The following is a 21587-nucleotide window of genomic DNA, read 5'->3' on the forward strand; positions in this document are numbered from 1 at the left end:
GATTAACAAAAAACCCAAAACACCGAAGTCTGAATCTTGATCACTCGGACAATGAGAGCAGAGCCATCATGGAATTAAGTCTCCTTTGTGAACATGATTTGCAGGTCATCCTGCTTGCAGCTGAAGGCAATTGCAAAGTGAAGGTGAACTTCGAACCACAGAAAAGGGAAATAAACTCAATATTTCTTCACCCTGGGACACGTGCTTCCAAATCTGTGACTGTCTTGGGGCCAATGTCCAGCAAAGAGCCCAGTGGCAAAGGAAAAATGTGTTATCTGATACTTCTAGGAGATAAGTCAGTGATCAGTGGAGCTGACCTGAAAGCAAGAACCTTTTTGAGTTTTGCAGCAGGGTTGGGCACTGGCAGCTGCAGCATCTCTAGAGAAGACACCTCTGGGAGGCAAGAAGTTTCCACCTCTGTGACCCTACTGCACGCTGAACAAAGCAGAAGGGAGGAGGTAATGTCTCAAATGACAACTGGATACTGATGCTCTGATATCTCGTCACATAAATCTTTGAGAAGCAGCCAGTTGAGTTCTTATTGGCATTTTAACCCCTAACTCAGGAGAGAAAACTACCATCTGGCACACTGCTTCTGAAAGGCTTCTGCTTCCTGCTGTAGAGACTGACAAAACTCTCTCCAGAATGGCTCAGTGAATAGCTGTGGAGCAGGTACACTCAACACTGCCCCAGGATATGTGATTACAGCCTTGTTGACAGACCTCACTGGAAAAAGCGTGGTGTGAGAAAAAAGGACCAGCTGACCATCCACAGGGAGCAGGTGTCTTCTCCATATGAAAATCACAGATATGCATATGATATTCTGCAGGCCAGACTGAAATAATATGCCAGTGGGACATAAACATCTCTTATAAAATGTAATGTTATTTGACAAACATCATAAAATAAATTCATCACATTTCTATGAGGATAGTTTCAACTACCAGAAGCTCGGACAGTCTTTATGACTGGAAGAGAAAAAATCAAACTCTATTGCTTGATTTCTGTCTTTTCAGTTATTCCAGATGCCTTTTTATTTTTTTTTCCCTAAGACGTAGACATGGTACTGCTTTTAGAAATCTTACATAGGAAATCTTTCCTCCAGCCTCTGCAAGAGTACAAGAACCTTCAGTGGCAGCAGCAAGGTTGCAAGTAGAGTTGTGGGCATGTGCATGAAGAGGAAAGGGAAACAGAATAAGGACTGGTCCTGAATGGGCTTGGATCTGTGGTGCTCACAGCAGGCAGATATTGCTTAGTAGTATTACTACAGGAAAGAATTTTAAAAAAGATAAAAGATAAAAGATAAAAAGGAAAAAGGAAAACTGAAAATGAAAAAAAATAAAAGGAGAAAAAAAAAGAAAAAGAAAAGGAAAAGCAAGGCATAACCTAAAGATAACTTTACTAGGGAATCCAGTATTTGTAAATAAATTGACCATAAAAAAAGAAAAAATAAGGTGGATGGCTTTATAAATCTGCATAAATCCTAATTCCAGGAAGCTTAAATGGCAAAAGGTGCAGACATATAACATCCCATTGCATGAATGTCTGACAGATCCGTCTTTCAGGAAAAAAAAAAAAAAAAGTTGGTGGTGTATTTTTTCAGTCCAAAGGTTTCTTCTCCTTGTGGGACACTGAACTGGAATCCTGTCCTGACTTAAAGTTTGACATATCTGTATTCTGCCCTACCTGCCAGCAGCAGCAGTGGCCTTTTTGCAACTAGCCAAGAGGGACAAGATCACTACAATTCAATAGTGATCAATATCTGAAGCTCAGGCAGGACTATCTCAGTGTCCTCTCTCTGCTACTCATCAGCATTGGCAAGAGCAGGCTGCTAATCTCAGGAGAGGTAAATCAGTATCAGTGTGCTCTAAATATACCAGAAAAGAACTGAAGTGACCAAGACTTGGCAGCATTTTTGCATGAATAATGATATTCCTGTTGATATAAAGAAACCAATATCTAGTTGTGTAAGTTATTTCACTTCAGGTTCTTGACTTATTTTCTTAGTCATTAAGCATTTCAAAAAACAAATAAACGAACAAATGAACAAACCAACAAAAACAAACAGACAAACCAAATTTAAACAAAAACACACAGACACAAAAACCATCCTACCAGCAAATGAGCAATTGTACCATGTCATGGCCTCAGTGAACTACAATGCCTCACAGAGAAAAAGCCCATAACTCGGAAGTCTGTTTCTCTGCTGGCAAGACTAGTGAAAAAGACTTTTTTTTTTTTTTTTTTTTTTTTTTTTCCCATGGAGGAAGCAATATAGAGTTCAACTGTATTCGTGCCAGTCCAGCAGTCTCTTACAGTCCCTCCCTGAATTTCAGTACAGTCTCTGGAGAGTAAGGAAAGCAAACTGTGGACACCTGTACATCCAAATCCCACTCAAGGAACATTTTTCCTGCTACACCCACTGAATCTTGCTTTTCTCCTGCACAATAAAACCTGCTAATTCCCCTTAGACATCAGTTCTCAGTCTCAAGGGCACTGTGTTCCTTTCTAGGAACCACCACAGGAAATGATTAAGACTGCTTTTCACTGTTTGCTACTTAAAGGGATTTCTTCTGCCAGCAGGGAATGAATTAAGTGCATTGAGTTGGTTTATCTCCATCAGTTTGGATTTACAAAGGTGTAAAAGAGAGGCTGGTTTGCCCTGGGGAAACTTTCTTCACATTCCAGAGGAAACATCTAAGGAAAAAAAATGCTTATTTTCTAGTTTATGATGTTTTGAAGAATGAATTAAAAATAAATCCAAAAGAAAAATGTTCTTACATTTTTAACCAAATCTTTTTGTATTAATGATTAGAGAATACATTTTTTTATACAAACCTCTTCTTCTTCCCAGTCTATCAAGTCCCAGTCATAAGCAATTACTGCTCGCCTTCTTTTCCAAAACTCCAGAAAAACAGTAGCTGAAGCAAACAGAAAAACAAAAACAAAAAAAATGTGATGGAAAGAACAACCAAGGAAGCTCTCAGTCATCCAATCATACATTCATATTCTGGAGATTAACACTGAAAGACTATTTTTAGTTAGACTTTTTAAAATTTATTTTGTTAAAAGAATATATGATCTCCCACTGTGAGGTTTAGCTCTTGCATTTACTGCTCAGTGAAAAGCATCTGACTGATAACCATGAAGAACATAAACCTTTTTGTTCATGAACTAGGACAGTATCTGCTGTAACAGTGTCATGATAGCCTGGCAATATGTCCCACATCCAGTCCTAAAAGGATCTCCTTCATGGACCATCTGCCTTACTGCAGCATATTGATAATGACATGCTATCATACTAAGCACTGGAATAAGTTTGGTGAATTTTTTAGCCAGGAAGAATTTTTATAGTTTAATGTATCTGTCAGTGCAGCTAAGATATGCTTAGAAAATGAACACTGCAAGCAGATCAGGTAAGATATCAAAAAGCATGTTTAAGGAGGTAGTTTTTCGGTTTGAAGGCATTTTCATATATCATGCCATCCTCATTCTGAAAGCTGTAGTCCTGTTACAGCAGGTAACTGGCTACTTTAATATAATTAAGGAAGTCAGTTAATCTCCTGATCCTAAGTCTCTGTAAAAAGCCTAAGACTTTTTACAATAATTGCAGTGTGATTGGTTGGGATCAACAAAACTACTAAGCGCTAATGAGGCTCTGCTGCTGCTGCTGCAGCTGAACCACCACATTGGTTCATTCCTTGACTTGTCTTCTGGTGGTGCTGCTTCTCTCTTATCAGCTCATGCTGATTTATTTTGTACAGGCTGAGCAAGTAGTCCTGCCCTTTTTGGAGCTCTGGGAGAAACAAGCCTGATTGACTACTGCCACTCTGCTTCCATACCAAAAAGCAGCTGGAAGCAGAACTTAAGTGGGTGTATGAGTACACAGGCCTGAACCTCTCAGATACATCTATGACAAATTATACTTTCTTTCTTGTTTTTCACTCACCTGTAGTGAGAACTCTATTCATACTATATTTAGAATATTTAGCACCTGTCATAGTTAGTATGTGCAGTTCCTGAAGCTTCTTTTGAAAGCTATTTTCAAATCATTAAGTATAAACTAGGATGATCTCTACAGCTCTGTTCCATCTTTTACTGTACCACACTTCCCTCTATCCAGGTCATATGCAGTTTTCCCTTGCTAGATATTATAAAATGTGCTATAAATAATCATCTTTGATTGATTCACTGTACTACTGATGTCTTCTCAAATGTATTGCATTTTGAAATTTCTCTGCTTCTTTTGAAGTAACCACTAATAGCCTATATCACAGTTCAGCATTCTTTTCTGACTTTGACAGTGTATCATGGCACAGTTGTACTTACTGTCCTCCTATTTTCCAGCTGGTATATTTAAACCAGATGCTTACAATTCTCCAAAAATCCTGCTTGGAATTTTGAATTTCTCATTGGCCTTAACTCCCAGGTCTTTTGATATATATTTTTTAATATTAATTTTGCCCTGCTTTAGAGATCAGCCTTGCAACTCAAACTTCAGCATCCACTCGAATAAACAGCTCTCTTAATATCACTTCCTCTGATGCTTTTGAACCAAGTTATGATTTTGTCTAGTAATGCAAATGGCCTTTTGCAAGAATAGTTTAGTCCTGACTTTCTCTCAGAAATTTTCTCCCTATTGTATTTAAGAACACCTTTTAATATACCTCTTCTCACCTTTAGAATATGTTCTACATGCCACTACTACTGCTAAAGGACCTCCTTAAATTCTGTCTCCTCAGAGAGCACATTGATGTGAATGTTTTATGCTAGAGGCAGGGTTTTTAGGAATGTAGTATCTTTTATTAGACCAGCTGATATATTTAGAAAAATGTTTTATGTTGGCTTTCCTTATTGCTTGGAAAAAAAAGTGTTAAATTTTTCATGTAAGGCCTTTTTTCCTCTCCCAACTTTGCCTTTCAGCAAGTGTTCTATTGCTATCTCCTTTATCAAAGGAAGCATACTTGCAGATAGACAAGAAGAGATTATAAAAAGGACTTGTCTTGCATCCCATAGTCCCCCAAAGATATGTAGAGGAATGAACCAACATCAGTCCACTGTGTCTCTAGCAAAGCATTAGAAACGATAAATAGTTGGACTTTCTAGTTGAACTTTGCTGTTGAGCTTCAGGCAATGTCTAGACAGTGACATCTTTGCACTGGCTTTCTCCAGTACTGAAAAAGCAAAAGCTTCCTCCAACTTGAAAAGCAAAAAGTAATTTTTTCTGGCTTTACAACAGTATAGTGGAAGTCAAATGATTTACCTTTATACCTTTTTTTTTTTTTTTTTTTTTTTTCCTGAGAATTACTTCTTTCTGCACTTTAAATGACAACATTTATTTGGAATGAACATGTTTCTCTCATATTCTGTCTTTGCTATGAGTCCAGTTCAGATAGAAAAAACAGAGAATGAGTCTTTCCTAGAAACCAGACCTAAGATTTTGTCAAGCTTGACATATCTCAAGGCATACATAAAGGGCAAAGTGTAGGTGGTTCGCTGTAGCACAGAAACACAAAAACTACTATTGTTTCCCTCTTTCTGAAAGCTTTGAACATCTGGAAAACATTATTAAGACTACACATTTTCAAAAGGAAAATTATTCTGCAGTTTCTGAGGTGAAACTCTGAGCATCAATGACAGCCTGTCCACCAAGAAAAAGAGTATTAGTGATTATAGGGAGTTATTGTTTCCTATAAACAGCAGAGATTTATAGCTTTGACCATTTTGGAAGGATTTTTTCTTTCAACAGAAGCTTCAATACACAGAAGTTTAGAAAAACTACTGGGAAATTCCTTCAGTGTACTATAGAAAGAATGTTGTCCTTTGCTCCATCAGTTTAAAATAAAAGTTACCTTCAGTCTTTTGTCTTTTGTATATAATTTAGTAAGTGTATTTTTTTTTCCTATTATATGATTTACTTTCACTTCTTATATAGTACTTTGCTTAAATAAGGCAGAAATACAATAAGTGAAGTGGTGGGTCAAGATATTTTTGATGAAAAGTGTGTTTCTCATCCAGTATTTCCTGGTGCACTTAGCAATTCCAGCCTTACTTTGATGGGACCCACTTCCTTCCCAATGAAGCATTATAAAAGATGGGTACCTGTGCTTCAGAGTACTACAGCCAAGCTCTTTGCTCCTCCACTACTCAAGCAGCCCACTTGTGGGGTGTGATGTTTGCGGTGGTGATTTCTCTCCCTAGGCTAGCCATAGCAGTTTTTTCATCATCTGGAGATGCATTTTATTTCTATTTATAAAGCAAGCAGGTAGCCTGCTTTGTCCATCAACTAAAGATGATTTTAGAATAAAAGGAAGAAAACCACATTTTTCTTCAAAGAAAGCCCAACCATGTCTGGTTTCTGAAACCCCCATGCAAATGGCTGAGACTTCTCCCTCAGGATGGGAATTTAGCAATGTATTTAAAGACAGAAAAAGGTTCTTTGGATAATAAGGTAGTGGCACTGCCATCATCATTTTGTATGTCACTCTCTGTCAAACTGGATCATCTAGAAGGCTGAACTTTTCTTAGCCAATTTGTCACCCACTTGCCAGTTGTTTCACTCTGACAGAAAAATTATTTCCATGATTAAAATGCTATCATTACTTCCTCTCTTCTCCTACGATTTACTGAAATGATGGTAATACCTGCAGCTGCCAGTAGGCTTACTGCAGACTGAGAATCTGTTTAAGACAGGAGGTAAACCAACTCATAAACACAGGACAATAAAATCACTGAGAAGTGTGTTTTTTCTTATTCTAATGCAGATTTATCCCTGACTGTACTGAAAATATCTCCATAATCTCACTGCTTTATCAGCCAAGTGTTACACACGGGACTAGATTTTAAGTGGAGCCATAGTATTGGCCCATTCCCCAAACCATCACCCTATACTCACATCCTCCTTCCTATTGCTGCCTCTACATCCCTCTGGGTGGCAAGCTCACAAGCACAGTGTAATCCAACAAAACTGGGGGGAGAAAGTCCTTGCCCTAGCCACTGTCCTATAGTCTCTTCTCCACTAGCCAAAAATACACAGAGCACAACTTTTATTGTATTCTTTACTTTCTTCCCTGTATGCTTAGGTGCTGGAGATGCATGGATGGGCAGTGCAATCCCCAGACCTGACAGGCTGGTGGGAAGACAACTCCCGAGGGCACTGGGGGTTGTAGTCTGGCAGTGATGCCTAAGAAGAGAGAAGAAGCTGACCCAAGTGGGGTGCAGCTTCTAACAACTAGAGCTAGGAGAGAGAGAAAGCCTACTCAACTAGGCATGGCCAGCTGGCCCAGCCTTCTCCCAGACATGGGAGACAGCAGGCATCGCTACATGAGTAAGGGACTTCCGTTCCCTAGAGCTGCTTTTTCCCTATTTATGGGCAGTGCTAAGACATAGGTGCACTGTTGTTTCCAGGAAGAAGTGTTGCTACTAGGGAAGAACAAAAGCACTGGTGCAAAAAGCTTCACTCCAAAGACACACTCACCAACAATTAGAAACTGTGGTATACACATTCTGCTAACCTTTCAATTTTCCTATCTGAGATGAAAGTCCCTGTCTCATCTTCCGTCAGCATATAGAGAAAGAGGTTGGAAAAGCTAGGTATGCCCCTTAGAATTTGTTTAAGGCTTGACTTAGAAATTTTTGGTGATGCTCAGCTCTAGTGGAACTCTAAAACAAAGCTGGAAATACCAAGGAGGAACAAAAAATCTGTACATTCTGTGGGGTTTTCCCTTAATATAACTTGTGATATTTTAATAGCATCAATATTACATGAAATGTCATGAATAGGTTTGATTAGAATATTACTTAATTTAATTAGTCGACTTAGACAAAAGCATAGTTTTGGAGGAAGGAGCTAAGACAGACCACTAAGCTAATTTATCTTCTCCTGATGGCTCTGGCACTGTCTTTTGGATCTCTCTTGCAGTTCAGTAAAGAGATTCACAGATTAAAACGGAGATTATAAAAATTAATTTGACATCTTTCCCAAGCAGTTTAAGATGTGAATAAGAATTGGAAAACAATGACTAGGTCAGGATAGCTCAAGTACCTGGAGTTGTGCGATGGAAGCCATTTTTTGAGGCACCTCATTAAGCCATTTTCTAAAGGTGTTAACTTTCTCTCAAGACAGCGTAGTAGCAGCAAAGCATCTTGGCATGCTCAGGGCATGTTTGAAAGACTTTATGTGTTGCCAGAAGTGACTGTTTCTTGTCTTCAATTCTGCCTACAAGACTACAGTAGGCTAAATAGTTGAGCCAAAAATAGAACTGTCCTATAGGCAAAATTCAGCCTCCATGACAACAGTTAGACCAATTTAGGATCTGTTTGTCATTCAACTAATTTTCAATTTATTTCATCAGATTTTTTGCTTTCATTACAACCAGCTCACATGTATTTAAGCTTTACTGCCTTTCTGCAGGGAAGGTAAAACAATACATTAATACATTTTAGTGCAGACAGTAAACTGGGCTTCCCTAAGCTAAGAGAAGCCCCAAATATTAGCAGACCTCAAAAACACACACACACACAAAACAGAATATAACTACCTGCACAGACACTGTATGTTACATACTTTTTTTTTTTTTTTTTTTTTTTTAGATTAAAATGATTATCACACAAAAGTGATTTCAATCATTTCCATATTCCTTCTGCAGAAATAGAAAATAAGCAAGATAAGCAAGCCTATATTGTTTTCCTCATTTTTTAAAAAAGTGTGCTGGAAATTACAAAGACCTATGTTGCATCACAAGGTTTAGGAAAAGTATTCTGCAGTCACTCATATTAAAACAAAAACTTACCCCACACTGCCATGAAAACAGCAAAAAAGACAGTAGCTCCATTGTCAAAAAGGTGTGTTACCTGATGGGGATATTAATAATCTGATCAATTTATGATAATATGGCTTTATTTTCTATTTCCCCCTAATAAAATTATCACAATCATGAGTGCAGCTGGCCTGACAATCCTGAGGACTGAAACCCTTCCCTTGATGTATTACATGCACCTGTCAATGAACTCTGTATCAACTGACTAGTCACCAGCCTGGCTTGGGACTCACCCCTGCCAACGGTAAGCATGAGCATAATTTCAGACCCAAAGCATTCATTTTATGGAGCCACTTACAAAGGATGGATCATAAGATAAAAGTTGATGCCAAGGACACCGTAGCACATGCATCTAGGATGTGACCTCTGGGACTGCTGAATCTGTAAGTGCAAATTGCATTCAAGTGTTTTACAGCCCAAACTGAGTCCTCGTAAAAGACAATGGATGTTAACATTGGCTGAATTTGATCTGTCCTTTGAAGATTTTATCTACCCAAGCTCACTAAAGACAAATGCAAAAGGTGAAAGGAATTCTATTACCAGGAAAACATTTCTACTTGAATAGTTTAAAATGTACCTTGGCATAAACACAGCTGTCTGACAACCTCATGAAGGGACAGTATTTATCACATATAGGACACATTATGATATCTGTAGCTTGACAGACTTCTTTACTGGAAAAATCAAGAAGATAAAAGTTAATAGTTTGATGCACAACAATCAGTCATAGGTTTCATTGATGGGTTTCACTAATAAAAGTCAGTTACTTATTGAACAATATTGGTTCTTTCTGTAACTGAAGCCAAGATGTACACAACTATATGTGCATAATTAAGATTTGTTCACTGTCCAAGACTTCAGCATTTGTAGTCCTCGCTGCAAGGAACAGTTCTTCAAGGCCAGCTCAACAGTAGCTCTTTACCATTTCCAGCTTATCCTTGAGTCAGAAGTGACCTTCAGCTGGACAAGGGTGAGAATGAGTGCAGGTAAGTATAACTCAAGGATTCTCTCAAGGACTGTTTTAAGTGGGCAAGAAAACAGAGTTGGAGCACTCATCAGAAGACTGAGGGGGTTCTTTGCCTGAAAAATGCCTCCCTGAGGTGGACCTTTGGAAAAGGCCTTGAAGAGAGTGAAAATTCCCTCTCTTCACCTGGTCTGTTATGACAGCAATGAAGGAGCCCAAGCTCTACTTTTCCTACTTCATGCTGAGAGGCTGACACCATCAGGAACTGGAACTGGGCTAGAAACATTGCCTCAGTTTAGGAACACAAAACTAGGGAAGCTCAAAACTGGGTATCTTACGAGTACTAAAGAGTCTTTTCCTGAGTATTCAGTCAACAGTTCAAAATTAAATAATTGACAATTCATACTAAGAGCTCTTACATTATTCATAATATCCCAAAGCTGTAATTTCTATTATAAAAGTGCCCACATTACCTGACTTGGCAGTGGTTCAAAGTGGTGACTCCATACAAAAACACAAACAATCCAATGAAGGCAGCTGGGAAGAGCATCCCTGTGTACCAGCCTAACCAGGCAAAGTACAGCCCAATTTTCTCACCAAAGTATCGTCTGTTTTAAAATACAACATAGAGAAATTACCGACTAATTAGAATAAATCTGCTTAATCATTCCTGTTAATATAAAAGAAATATGTCTATTATACGTGAAGAGCAGAGACAGACCTTCCTAAAGAAAAAGGCTACAATTAGGTTTCTCTATCCACACTGAGGAATCTACCCATTTCTAAAATGAATTTAAATATTCACTAATGACAATTCATAATGAAATTACTGGAGACATTGGAGAGGAAACACTGAGAACATTAAAAAAATAGTTCTTTATGTCTGTGAAACTGATGAATTTGTTTTTGAGCTGTGTAACTGTATTTCCCAAGTAATTTAATTGAAATCAGTTTCATCACTAAAATTGGTATAACAGAAGAAAAAAGACTTGAGCCCAATTTATTTCTAAGAAATTAATTAACCAGAGGTTATTCTCCAATCAAGTTAATTCTCACTTGCTTATTTCTTTTCTTATCTCAGTTCCTGGAAAGTTAATCTCATGACTGTAGCACAGGTGGAGAGAACAGTGCAAGTGATGTAAAGAAATTATGTTTCATCTTACACTGCTTTGAGGAAAATAGTCTGAATCAATACTAATCTGTTAGCCATATTGTCTAAAAACTAACAGCAATGTGATCAGGAACTTCCTATTTGTGACATATTCATTGGTATTTTTCCTCTTCCCAAACATAATCACATTTTATGTAGCAATGAACACATCCAGCACATAAAAAACCTGCTGGACTTAGCAGCATAGGAGCAATCTGCATGCATTGTCCTGTGTTTGGGTGTCATGTGCACAGTAGGCTGCTGATCAGATTAGAATGCTTTACAAATCAATATGTAATGAACATGAATACAAAAGAAAATTTAATAGATTATTTGCAAGAATAGTTTTAAAGAATGAGGTAAAATAGGTAAAATGATATTCTTGCACTTCAGAGACTTCACGGACAACTTAAATATGCATGTCAAGTGAATATGAGAACAGCTGCTGATGAAAACCCTCATTTACGCTAATGATGAAACTTCTGATCTCTCCGGAAACAGAGAGTAGTGAGCTGGCATTGCTGGCTCCTTTATGCTACCAAAACACATTTTTTGTGTGTGTTGAACTTTCAAAGTCAGGAAGAGCCCCAAGATGGGCTTTGGGGCTGGAGGCAATGGGAAAGAGAAAGAAACTCGTGGTCTGGAATAGACAAAATCATAGTTTTCAAATGAATGTCAAGATTTTCCAGCATTAGAAATATCTGTCAGAGCCCAGCTCCCTCTTTGCTGGATGATAGGAAGAAGACTGACCTACACTGTTTATTATCAGTTGAGTTTATCAACATTGCATCAGAGACCTAATATTGTCATGTTGTTTTTATTCTTCTGTCATTCAACAGAGAAACAAATTTTGGGGCTAAAGATGTGGTAAGCTAACAATAACATACTCAATTCTGACAAGGGCAGCAGGTCTGGTTGTAAAAAGACACACTTAAAACTGCTTTTTCAGCCCTGACTTAGGAGAGTTAGTGAACCTTTTGGCCTAATTCTTTGTCTGACACACAGGATATAAAGCTGTGTTTGCTCCACTGAAAAAAAAAGCTCACATTTTAAGCTTTCTTCCAATGAATATTTATGGACCTATTTTCTCCATGTACATAGTTCAAAGTAAACCTAATATTCATCAAGATTTATCTTTTTGTTTCATTCTCTGCATTCAGGGATGAATGTTGCCACAAATGTCTGCAATGAAAGGAAAAGGCATGTTTGCTTTTTCTGAGGCCACTTGTGAACCTGGTTTTAAAAATAAGTGCTATATGCAGACTTACTTTTGTGCCTATTGGCTTAATTATGAATAGCTTCAATATTTCACCATCACCCTTTGCTTCACAACAGGTATTCCACAGGCTCTACTACTATAACCAACATCAGGATCAAGGTAGTATTTATTTCGTTTCCTCTGAACCTGTAGATAGCATTTTTTTTTTTTTTTTCTGTAAGTCCCTGCTTAGATGCTACTAGGTTGAATGCTGTAGAAACAAACTATGACAAAAACATGGTATTTGGAGACTTTCCCAGGTACCACTTTCAGAGCAGTCCACGTCTATGCCAACCCATAGTTTGGTTCACCTGGACACTTAACATCCCCAGGAGGAGGTGGCTTAGAAAATCCTTTGCCACTCATACTGTACCAGTGAGCAAGGTCTTTGTTTCCTTTTGGTAAGTATATACTGAAAATAAATTTCATAAACCTCTCCAAAGTAATGGCAGTTCTCTTACCTGGATGCTGGCACTTGACATAAAACTCAGCAATATATATAAAGATTTGCTGGGATTTTTTTCTTCTCTTTTTTAGGGTGTACCAGTGTGCATTATTTATACCTGAATTTCACCTGTTATCACCCTGCTCACTGTAGGCCTCTTTGCATTTTCCAGCCTTGATGACATTTGCATGTGTGTTAATTTTGCTGTCTCATTACCATTCAATTTTTCAGGCTGTTAATTATAATTAAAAAAATAATTGTGTATCTTTTATGGTTCTCCCACAGAAATTTTCCTCTACATAAAACCTTACAAGCAGAGAAATAAAATCACTCCCAAGCACCTAATAGAATAAACCACTGCTCCTAGGCTCAATATATACTGTATCATTAGAAATAAAAATAAAAATAAAAAAATCTCAGTTTCTTGGTTTTATGCCAATGTTTATGAGCTCTCCAATACAACCTATCTTATCATCAAATTGTCTCTCTCTTTTCTCCATTCCAGTGGAAGAACTGCCACAGACTGGGCCAAGATTTCAATTTCAGTATTTATCATTAAGGTACATTTTTGAAATTTAGTACAAATTTCACTACAAAATCTGATTTCAAACCTACAAAATGTGTATTGGATTCTTCTATGTTTACTGACCTTCATTATATAGTTTTTTTGTTTGTTTGTTTCAAGATGCCCAGAAGAAAGTCATGGAGCTAGAATATAGACAAATCTGGTCTCAAGCTAAAAATATATATATCTTCATTAATCTTTTTGCAGGTCAGAATGGAATCTGATACAGAATTTTTTACACCACTGAAACAAGTTGTGAAGGAGGTAGAGTTTTCTAACATGTTTTGGATACATAATGCTCTCTGTAATGTCTCGAGCAATATGGTGGGGAGGAAGGCTTGATGGGGGTTTGAAAATAAGTTAGGTTGCAATCAAATAATTTAATGTACTAATTGATAATGAATGTTATTCAGGAATTTGCTTTCAGATTGTGGTGGTTTTACCGTGCTAGGCAGTTGAACACCACAACCGCTCTCTCACTCCCCCTCCTCAGATGAGGAGGGGAAGAAGTAAAGGAAAGAACAACTCACGGGTTGAGATAAGGATGATTTAATTAAAGAGGGGAAAAATATATATATATATATATAATTAAGGAAATATTATTATTAATTAAACAATTCAACTAAAGGGAAAAAAGGGAAAGGGGAAAAGGGAGGGGGAAAGGGAAAAACTAAACAAAACAAGTAAAGGCTATGTGGAAATGCAGAGGAAAGAAATTACTCTCTACTTCCCACAAATGAGCGATGCTTGACCATGTCCTTGAAGCAGGGCCTCAACGCACGCAGCCGGTGTTCGGGAGGAGGACAGACGTTTTTGCAACGAGAGCCCACCCCTCCCCTCTTCTTCCTTTTTCCACCTTTTATTGCTGAGTGTGACATCATATGGTATGGAATATCCCTTTGGTTGGTTTAGGTCAGCTGCCCTGCTGATGTTTCTTTCTCACTTTTTGCCCACCCCCTAGGAGGGTCAGAGAGAGTCCTGATGCTGTGCCAGCACTGCTCAGCAGCAGACACAACACCAGTGTGATACCACTGCTGTTCTAGCTACAAGTGCAGAGCGCAGCACTGTATGGGCTGCTGCAGGGAAAGTTAACATCCCAGCCAGACCCAGTACACAGATTCATTTAGGTAGCTTTATGATCTATTTATAAATATAGCTTTTTCCCACCCTTTCTTGTCCTGTAAGTGGCATGTACAAGCAGCAGCAGGAATCATCTGCGGAAAGTCTAGGGGACAGCAGTTATGCAAAGAAGTGTGAAGGAAATGATCCAATGCCCTTAGGAATTACTGCAACTGTTTTCATTGATGTATGTCATCCCTGAGCATATAACCATAAAAAGTCCTGCCTTTTTCCAATTGCTATCAGTTCTAAGGATCTTAAATTATTCTTGTTAAGTAACTACAGATACTAAACTCCAACAGAAGTGTAATTAAAATCACGCTGCCACATCCTGATTCATAATGGTGCCTCTGCAATTGTGCTGAGTCTGCACCTTCCTATTGCTGTGTGTTTCAAACTGGAGTGAAAGCAGAATCATGCAATTACCCTCAAATGACTTTTTCTTATTCATCTCTAGTGACTAGTATCTCTAATAACAGCCAGCTGATGAGAATAAATGAAATCTGGAAGGCACCAAATTAACAACAACAGAGATGTGAGCCTCCATTTTAACAGCTAAGGAAAACAGAATAGTATCAATGTATGTATGGACAGTTTCACTTACCATTGTGGCACTTGACTTTAAGGTGGAAATATCACATCTATTAATGAGATTTTATGATGTTTTATTATCTACACCTAACCTACTCCTTAGCTTTTCTAAAACATATAGTAAAGTATCAGCTAGCAGCAGTGAGTTGTGGCCAGATGTCTGTGAAGAATTAACAGCCATTCACTCCTTTTGTACAGATGACAACATTACACCCTTCAAGCACACCCAATATAGTTGTTCTGGGGGGAAAAAAAGCAAACAGCACCATACAAAATTGCCTCTGCTGCATAACTGGTACTAAAAAATCTTTTGTTTAATCTATGCTTGCTGAGATACTTCTAAGTGAAATTAACAACAGGTCTTGCTGGTGTTGTCAGCTCTTCAGGAAAAAACCTCCATATTACTAGACATGTGAGTTCCTGAGGCAGTTGATAGGAAAGATGTGGCAGGAGCTAGTATCCATGAAGTGAGACAAAAAAGCCATTCCTCCTTCAGCGAATTCATTGCAGCCAACAGCGCACTCTAGGAAGCTAATGGCAAGACTGGGTTGGGGCTGCAGCTTTGAACCATGCTGAGCTTGATGGCTGCTGAGACTCATGTTGCTGTGAACAGCCAGAACCCATGCATCTCTCCTCGCTACTCTCCTCCTTGGATAGGCACCTACTCTGAACCACCACAGGACACCCATGACTGCAGCTAAGGGGTCTGCTACTTTGCTTATTTCCTCTTGTAAAACAGTTGTGGAAAAATCCTTGCATGGTACTGTCTGATGAAAAGCCAGTACAATTGCGTGTCCAACCTTGTTTATTCTCACACTTAGAAAACCTTCCAGATGCCTGACGGACCACACTCACAAACCAAATTAAACTAAAACCCTGATATTGTTCAACAGCCCTTTCACAAACAAGAAATGCTGATGAACAGTAGACTTGACAACCATGGGCAAATAATTTAAAAACTTTGTAAATATAAATTGTTTATACTGTGACATTAATATCTTATTGTATACGTGGAAATTAAAAACAAACATGCATGGTTTTGTGAGAAGATAATCTATGCCCTCATGACCTATAATTCAGCATATTAAAATCAGGGAAGTTTTACCTCACAAGATCCAGTGGCTGGTATTTATACCAGACTCCCCAAGAAGCCCAGCACTCATAGAGCAGGTGTCTGTGGTTTTCTGCCCCATGGGTTTTTATCGAATTCTTGCTTCTGTAACTTCCCTGAAATATAGATCTGGACATTAATGAACAACAACAACAACAAAGAATACCTAAGAAATCTCTTTCACTAGTGGTATGGATAACACAATTTATGCAAATTCCATACTTGTGCATCAAAAGCTAAACATGACATTAGAAGGAATATTTCCTCTGCCCACAGTGAGATTTGAGATTATTCTTCCTAGGAAACTGGTGTTATGATAACTGGTGTTCTAGTCAAAGGGTATAAACTGGAGAATTTCAAAGAGAAAACCACAACATATTTATCCCTTCTGACAACATACTGATTTATCAAGTCCAAATACTTTTTCCAAAACCCAGAACAACTTTTCTTACTCCTCTTTTTATACGAGAAAAGCATTTTTTTTCCAAGAAAAAAAAAAGCATTACTAAATGCTGAGATGCCAGAGGCAGCTGTAGAATGTAAAAGAGAATAACAACATTAGTAAGATTGAGAATATTTACACAATTAAGTATTCATTTTGTGGGAAGCATCTCTACAAAAAAGAAAGAAAAAGAGAAAAATACCTCATGAAGAGGAAATGCAGCTTCATAGGAGCCATTACTGAGCAATCGATTCAGACCTAAGAACCAAAAGTATCCAATTATTTACCAATAAGACCAGTAAAACTGCTAAGTAAAAAGTAAAGTATATTTTCATGATATACTTCTAAATGAAGTTCGAAGCTCATTGGCAGTAAGAGATACAAGTAAAAAAAATCATCTTTAATAGATTTTGAGGAATTAAGATGTAACACAAGCAAAGATTTGTTCAAATATTAACCACAACCTATCATTTATTATGCCTGATGTTTAAAGATTCATTTGCCAAATCCATTTTTTAGTGTAACTTCAGTGAAATTAGGGACCTCACATCAAGACTGCAGTTTGATGCCATGTATTTTGGTCTAAGGAAGCTCTACAGAGTAAGGGCTGTATTTCTTGGGAGCTGAAAACTTCAGGGGAGATCTTTACGTTTCTGAACTCCAGGCCAGTAAAACAACAGAAACTTTTAATTTCCATTTGATGACAATGTTGTAAAATATGTTCAATTTATGTCTTACGAAAGCTGCTGGACTAACAGACTGAACAGGAACAAGACAGACTGCAGTAACAGAAAACCAGGAAATATATTTGAACCTGAATCAAAATGTCATGATAAAGTAATCATACGACCCACTCAGTCAGGTCTTGACTCTCTTTAATGAGAACTAGGACAGAAATAATGAATGATTCTGAGATGTGGGCCCTTTTTACTTGGAAAATCACCAAAATAGGACTGAACAACTATATGGCAATGCAAAACTAAATACTGGCACTAACAGCCTGAAGGTAGTTGAACCTCATTGATGTAAAGGAAAAGGATCATGATTCCATTCCTAATTCATGGAGGAATGATAGCAGTGACAACACAGCAATGAGAAGTATTAATTCAACATAAATAGCACTTTCAGTGATATCATTAGTATCTGCCTAGCAGAATACACTTTCTCCTGAAATATCTTTGGCAGTAAAGCACAACCTGTACAGCTCAGCTGGGCTCTATTCAGCCCAGTGATCTGGGCAATTTTTTGTTCATGGTGGCTACCAGACAAGTAGATATGTGAGGGAACTTGGGATCTTGAGGCAGGCAAGGACTGCAGATGTATGTGCTACATGCAATGGCTGGATGCACTGCATGAATTGTCCCCTTTCTTTTCTCCTCTCTGCACACTGTCATTACTCAGAGCTATCACTGCCCTCATTCTTGGATCTGGGGAAGAGACAAGTTAAATTTTGGTATACTTCTTTACCTCTTGAAGATGCATGGGGTTTAAACAGCAGGGAAATGAAATGTGCTGTAGACTTTTACGGGGATTGCATCTCTGTGTGTGATGACCAAGTCTCTATATGGTACAGAAGCAGTAAATGCTCTGTATCACAAGAGAGAAAAGGTCTACTCTTTTGTGCTCCAGCCCTCATCCATCACTGCTTTCCTGGATCCACATGTGTGCCACTCCAAAGGCCCACTCCACCCACTATTTGAAAGAGATGCCATAGCTATGCATGGCATCCTTTGCACTGAGGACGTCTTGGTGAACTCCCCTTTGACCTATGACAGCTACAGGACCTCACATCCCCCTTAGGGAGGAAGAGATGTCCAGGGATGTACAGCAGCATAAATCTTGCCTTCCTTCCAAATATATTTTTATGAAGGAGTAAATGCTTTTCTCCATAAGCATGATGATTTTCCTAGGACAAGTCCCTACCACAGCAATGGGTGAGATGTGCACAGTTCAAAACTGAGGCCATTGAAAATGAAGTAAGAGAGTGTAATCAGTCCAACCAGACTCCTCCTATTTTTCTGATGGAATTTAGCAACCACATTAAAATCACTTACCAATTTTGTTTTTCCCTTCTTCATATTTCACTCTTTGTAAGATATGGTGTACAATTCTACTTCTGGTAGCATTATTGAAGAAAGTGTCTTTGTTGTGTATGATGAAGCTATATATAAAAACACAAACAAGGCCATTTCAGGAATTACAGTATCATGTTTAAAGCAAATATTAAATTTCATTCATTTCTGTAGCACATTAAAAATCTACAGTATGAGAGCAAGTGCAAGAAAGATTAAAGGACATCAGATTAAGTGAGATGATTCACCAGATTAGATGATCTCAGTAACAATGTTCATTCCCTAGCAAAGAATGACATGAACGAGTCTGGAGAAAGATCAAAGATATTTACACATTCACTATGATAAGCATCACGTTTAGATAAGTCATTGAAAACTAGCAAATACTTGCAGAAAAATTTGCAAAAGCACAAAATTTATAAATGCAGCTGTAGAAATCACATTTGATTTCTATTTCAGGATTCTTTATTATGCTTTACCACTAATAGTTGGATGGAAACATCGACATGGTAAAAAATGACTGTTAATCACACTTAATGAAAATCAAAATACTGATAGAAACTGAAAATATTAGATATTCCTATGTTTAGTGCTGGAAGCTAAAATAGAGTAGAAAATTAGCTCTCAAAAGGTATTCATGGCATTATGTATGAATGCAGGTACAACAGTTTAGACAGAATTGTGAGGAGTCTAGGGAATTAAAAAAAGCCACAAAATATATTTATTAGATTTTCCGCTATAATATATTTTATATAGATTTATTAGTTACAACTTATATACTTGCAGAAAAAAAAAAAAGATATTTAAACATATCACCGTAGTCACTGGAAAAATGTAAACAATATAAGGGTTTTAGTTTAGAAATACTGGTTCAACATGTCAGCTAAAAACTGCTAAAGAATTCTTATGTTTGCTTCAGTCAGGTATGGGCTTCAGAATACACTGTGAAAGTAATTTAGATACTTCAATAAGCATATAAGTAGTTAAAATTCCTGATGAAGTAGGCCTCTGCATATATTTAAACAAATTAAATATTTTTGAAAATGTAGTCCTTAGTAACTGCTTGAATGGAAAGATTCATATTCTTAAAAATACTTTGGATAGGATGTAAGATAGGATGTAGGATTTCTTCCTCAGTATTTGTGAAGAGCTCTAGGGAATTGAATAAAGTGATAAATAAAATGGTAAAATCATAGAGATGTTATAAAGAGGCCAGCATGAATGCTGAACGAATGTGACGTAAAAAAAATCTTCATAGGGATCTTGGCATATATTTATGTTACCTTCTCTTCTGCACAACATGGGATTCACTGCTCAGTTTTCCCCTCAGGTGATTTTCCCAAATGAAAATCCTGTTTTTCAGAGCTTGTACAGCATGTACAGTTGGTATGCACCAGCTGCCTTTTTTGCATAGGCACAAATTGTAGGCCACTGTCTCATTTCTATCAGCTGATACTCATAAAGTAAATAAGATTCTGCTTGTCTTTGAGACAACTACATATTTACCAAATGCAGTTGAAAACAACCAATACGTAAAACAAGAGTTAGTAGAAGGATTCTGACAAAAAAGAGGAAATACTGTCATCATAGAATGCCTAGTGTTTAAGGATTAAATCAGATCAGATTAAAAAAAGCCTAAACTCCAAGCTGAAGCTCTGTATTAGGCTGTTTTCTTAGCAGCAGAAACCTATTAAAAGACAGTGGTGAAACAGAAATGAATAGCTATGAATTTTCCCACTTGGTTTCATTTTCTTCTAATGTCTGACTTTCATCTCTAAGATCTCACCTTCCAGATAGCACCAAAAGTTAAAGGTCTGTAAAGATAACTTTTGATATCAAAACAGCACAGTAATTTTCATTAGCTATGAGTTCTTGCAGGATTCAATTGCAAATGGAATAGCCTCATTTGGGAAAATAGCAACATCGACTCAAGTAATGGTAAAAAAACACACTAATATTTATCTATTCTTTTTGTGATATAATGTTATTTTACCCATTTGTTATCATGATTAGGGCATTCTGCAACTACAGGTAATCATTTCAACTGCTTTTCTGGACAAGTAGGTTAATAGCCTTTCTACATTTAATTGCTTATATTTTTGTGAGTCATGAGTAGGGAAAAAAAAGGCTAAAACCAAACACTGTTCAATCTTGAAAGGAAATAGGAACTATTTGTTTTAAAGAGCACTTTAGATATTTGCATTCATTTGTAAACTTAGCAACCGTATTGTTGTAACTGTTGATCTCACTTGGCCACAAAGGAACAAGCAGATGTGTCTGTGAAGCAGATGTCAACACTTCAGTATGATAACTACCATGAAGAACACTGCCAATTTCAGCACTAACTGAAACAGTCCTAAAACATATGTGAATATGACAGCTGTAGAGATTCTTCCCTGCCCACCTTTTATGCCATTAAACTGCATCTGTCAACAAGATGGGGAGAGGAGAGGGAGAAGTCACCACAGCTGGAGTAGGCAAAGAACATGTCCTTCAGTGTTTTCCAGCATTACTCACAGAGACATGGGTGCAGAGGAGCTCACCAAAGGTGAGAGAGGAGTGCCAAACATAAGACCTCTGGATGTCCTGGACTATTCCTATGCCACAGTTTTTGGGAGTAATTGCACATGGTATAGGTTAAAATAAATCCTTGCCTATTTTTTCATAGAAAAATCTTTTTTTTTTTTTTCTTTTATTTTCTTTTTGGTCATTTGGCCATTTTGATAATTTATGCGTAATCGTATGTATATAGAACAGCCCCAGACAGAGCAGTATCAGTACAGCCAAGGGGGCAGTGGGCTCTGGTACAGGGAATAAAAATAGGCAGACATGACTGGGAGGCACTGAAAGACTGAAACTATCTAAAGTAGTTTTAACTACGTGTTGCAACATCTCAGTTAGAGGTTGACATATATTAGGACCATGTTGGGGGAGTTTCAAATTTGTCTCCAAAATCACAGGGGTTTCCCTTGTCAGCTGAGATTCATGCATTTCAGTGCAAGATCTATCCTTTTCTATCTACACCCTCCTCTCCTGTACTTTCTGGGCCTT

The 21587-nt window shown here is 37.7% G+C and overlaps 1 protein-coding gene across 9 annotated transcripts in view; it reads right to left on the reverse strand.

Moving 5' to 3' along the window:
- Nucleotides 1–21587, reverse strand: part of ANO4 (anoctamin 4) — a 218113-nt gene that overhangs the window by 33584 nt on the left and 162942 nt on the right. For all 9 annotated transcript variants that reach the window (XM_035336210.1, XM_035336220.1, XM_035336205.1 and 6 more), the window contains 7 exons: nt 18519–18625; nt 16667–16722; nt 16017–16138; nt 10257–10391; nt 9397–9493; nt 8793–8853; nt 2839–2921 (listed from right to left, as the gene is read on the reverse strand). In XM_035336210.1, the coding sequence (XP_035192101.1) occupies nt 2839–2921; nt 8793–8853; nt 9397–9493; nt 10257–10391; nt 16017–16138; nt 16667–16722; nt 18519–18625 (661 nt within the window). The remainder of the gene's footprint in view (nt 1–2838; nt 2922–8792; nt 8854–9396; nt 9494–10256; nt 10392–16016; nt 16139–16666; nt 16723–18518; nt 18626–21587) is intronic.

Source organism: Oxyura jamaicensis, chromosome 1 (genome assembly GCF_011077185.1).
Source record: "Oxyura jamaicensis isolate SHBP4307 breed ruddy duck chromosome 1, BPBGC_Ojam_1.0, whole genome shotgun sequence".
NCBI classification, from domain to species: Eukaryota; Metazoa; Chordata; class Aves; order Anseriformes; family Anatidae; genus Oxyura; species Oxyura jamaicensis.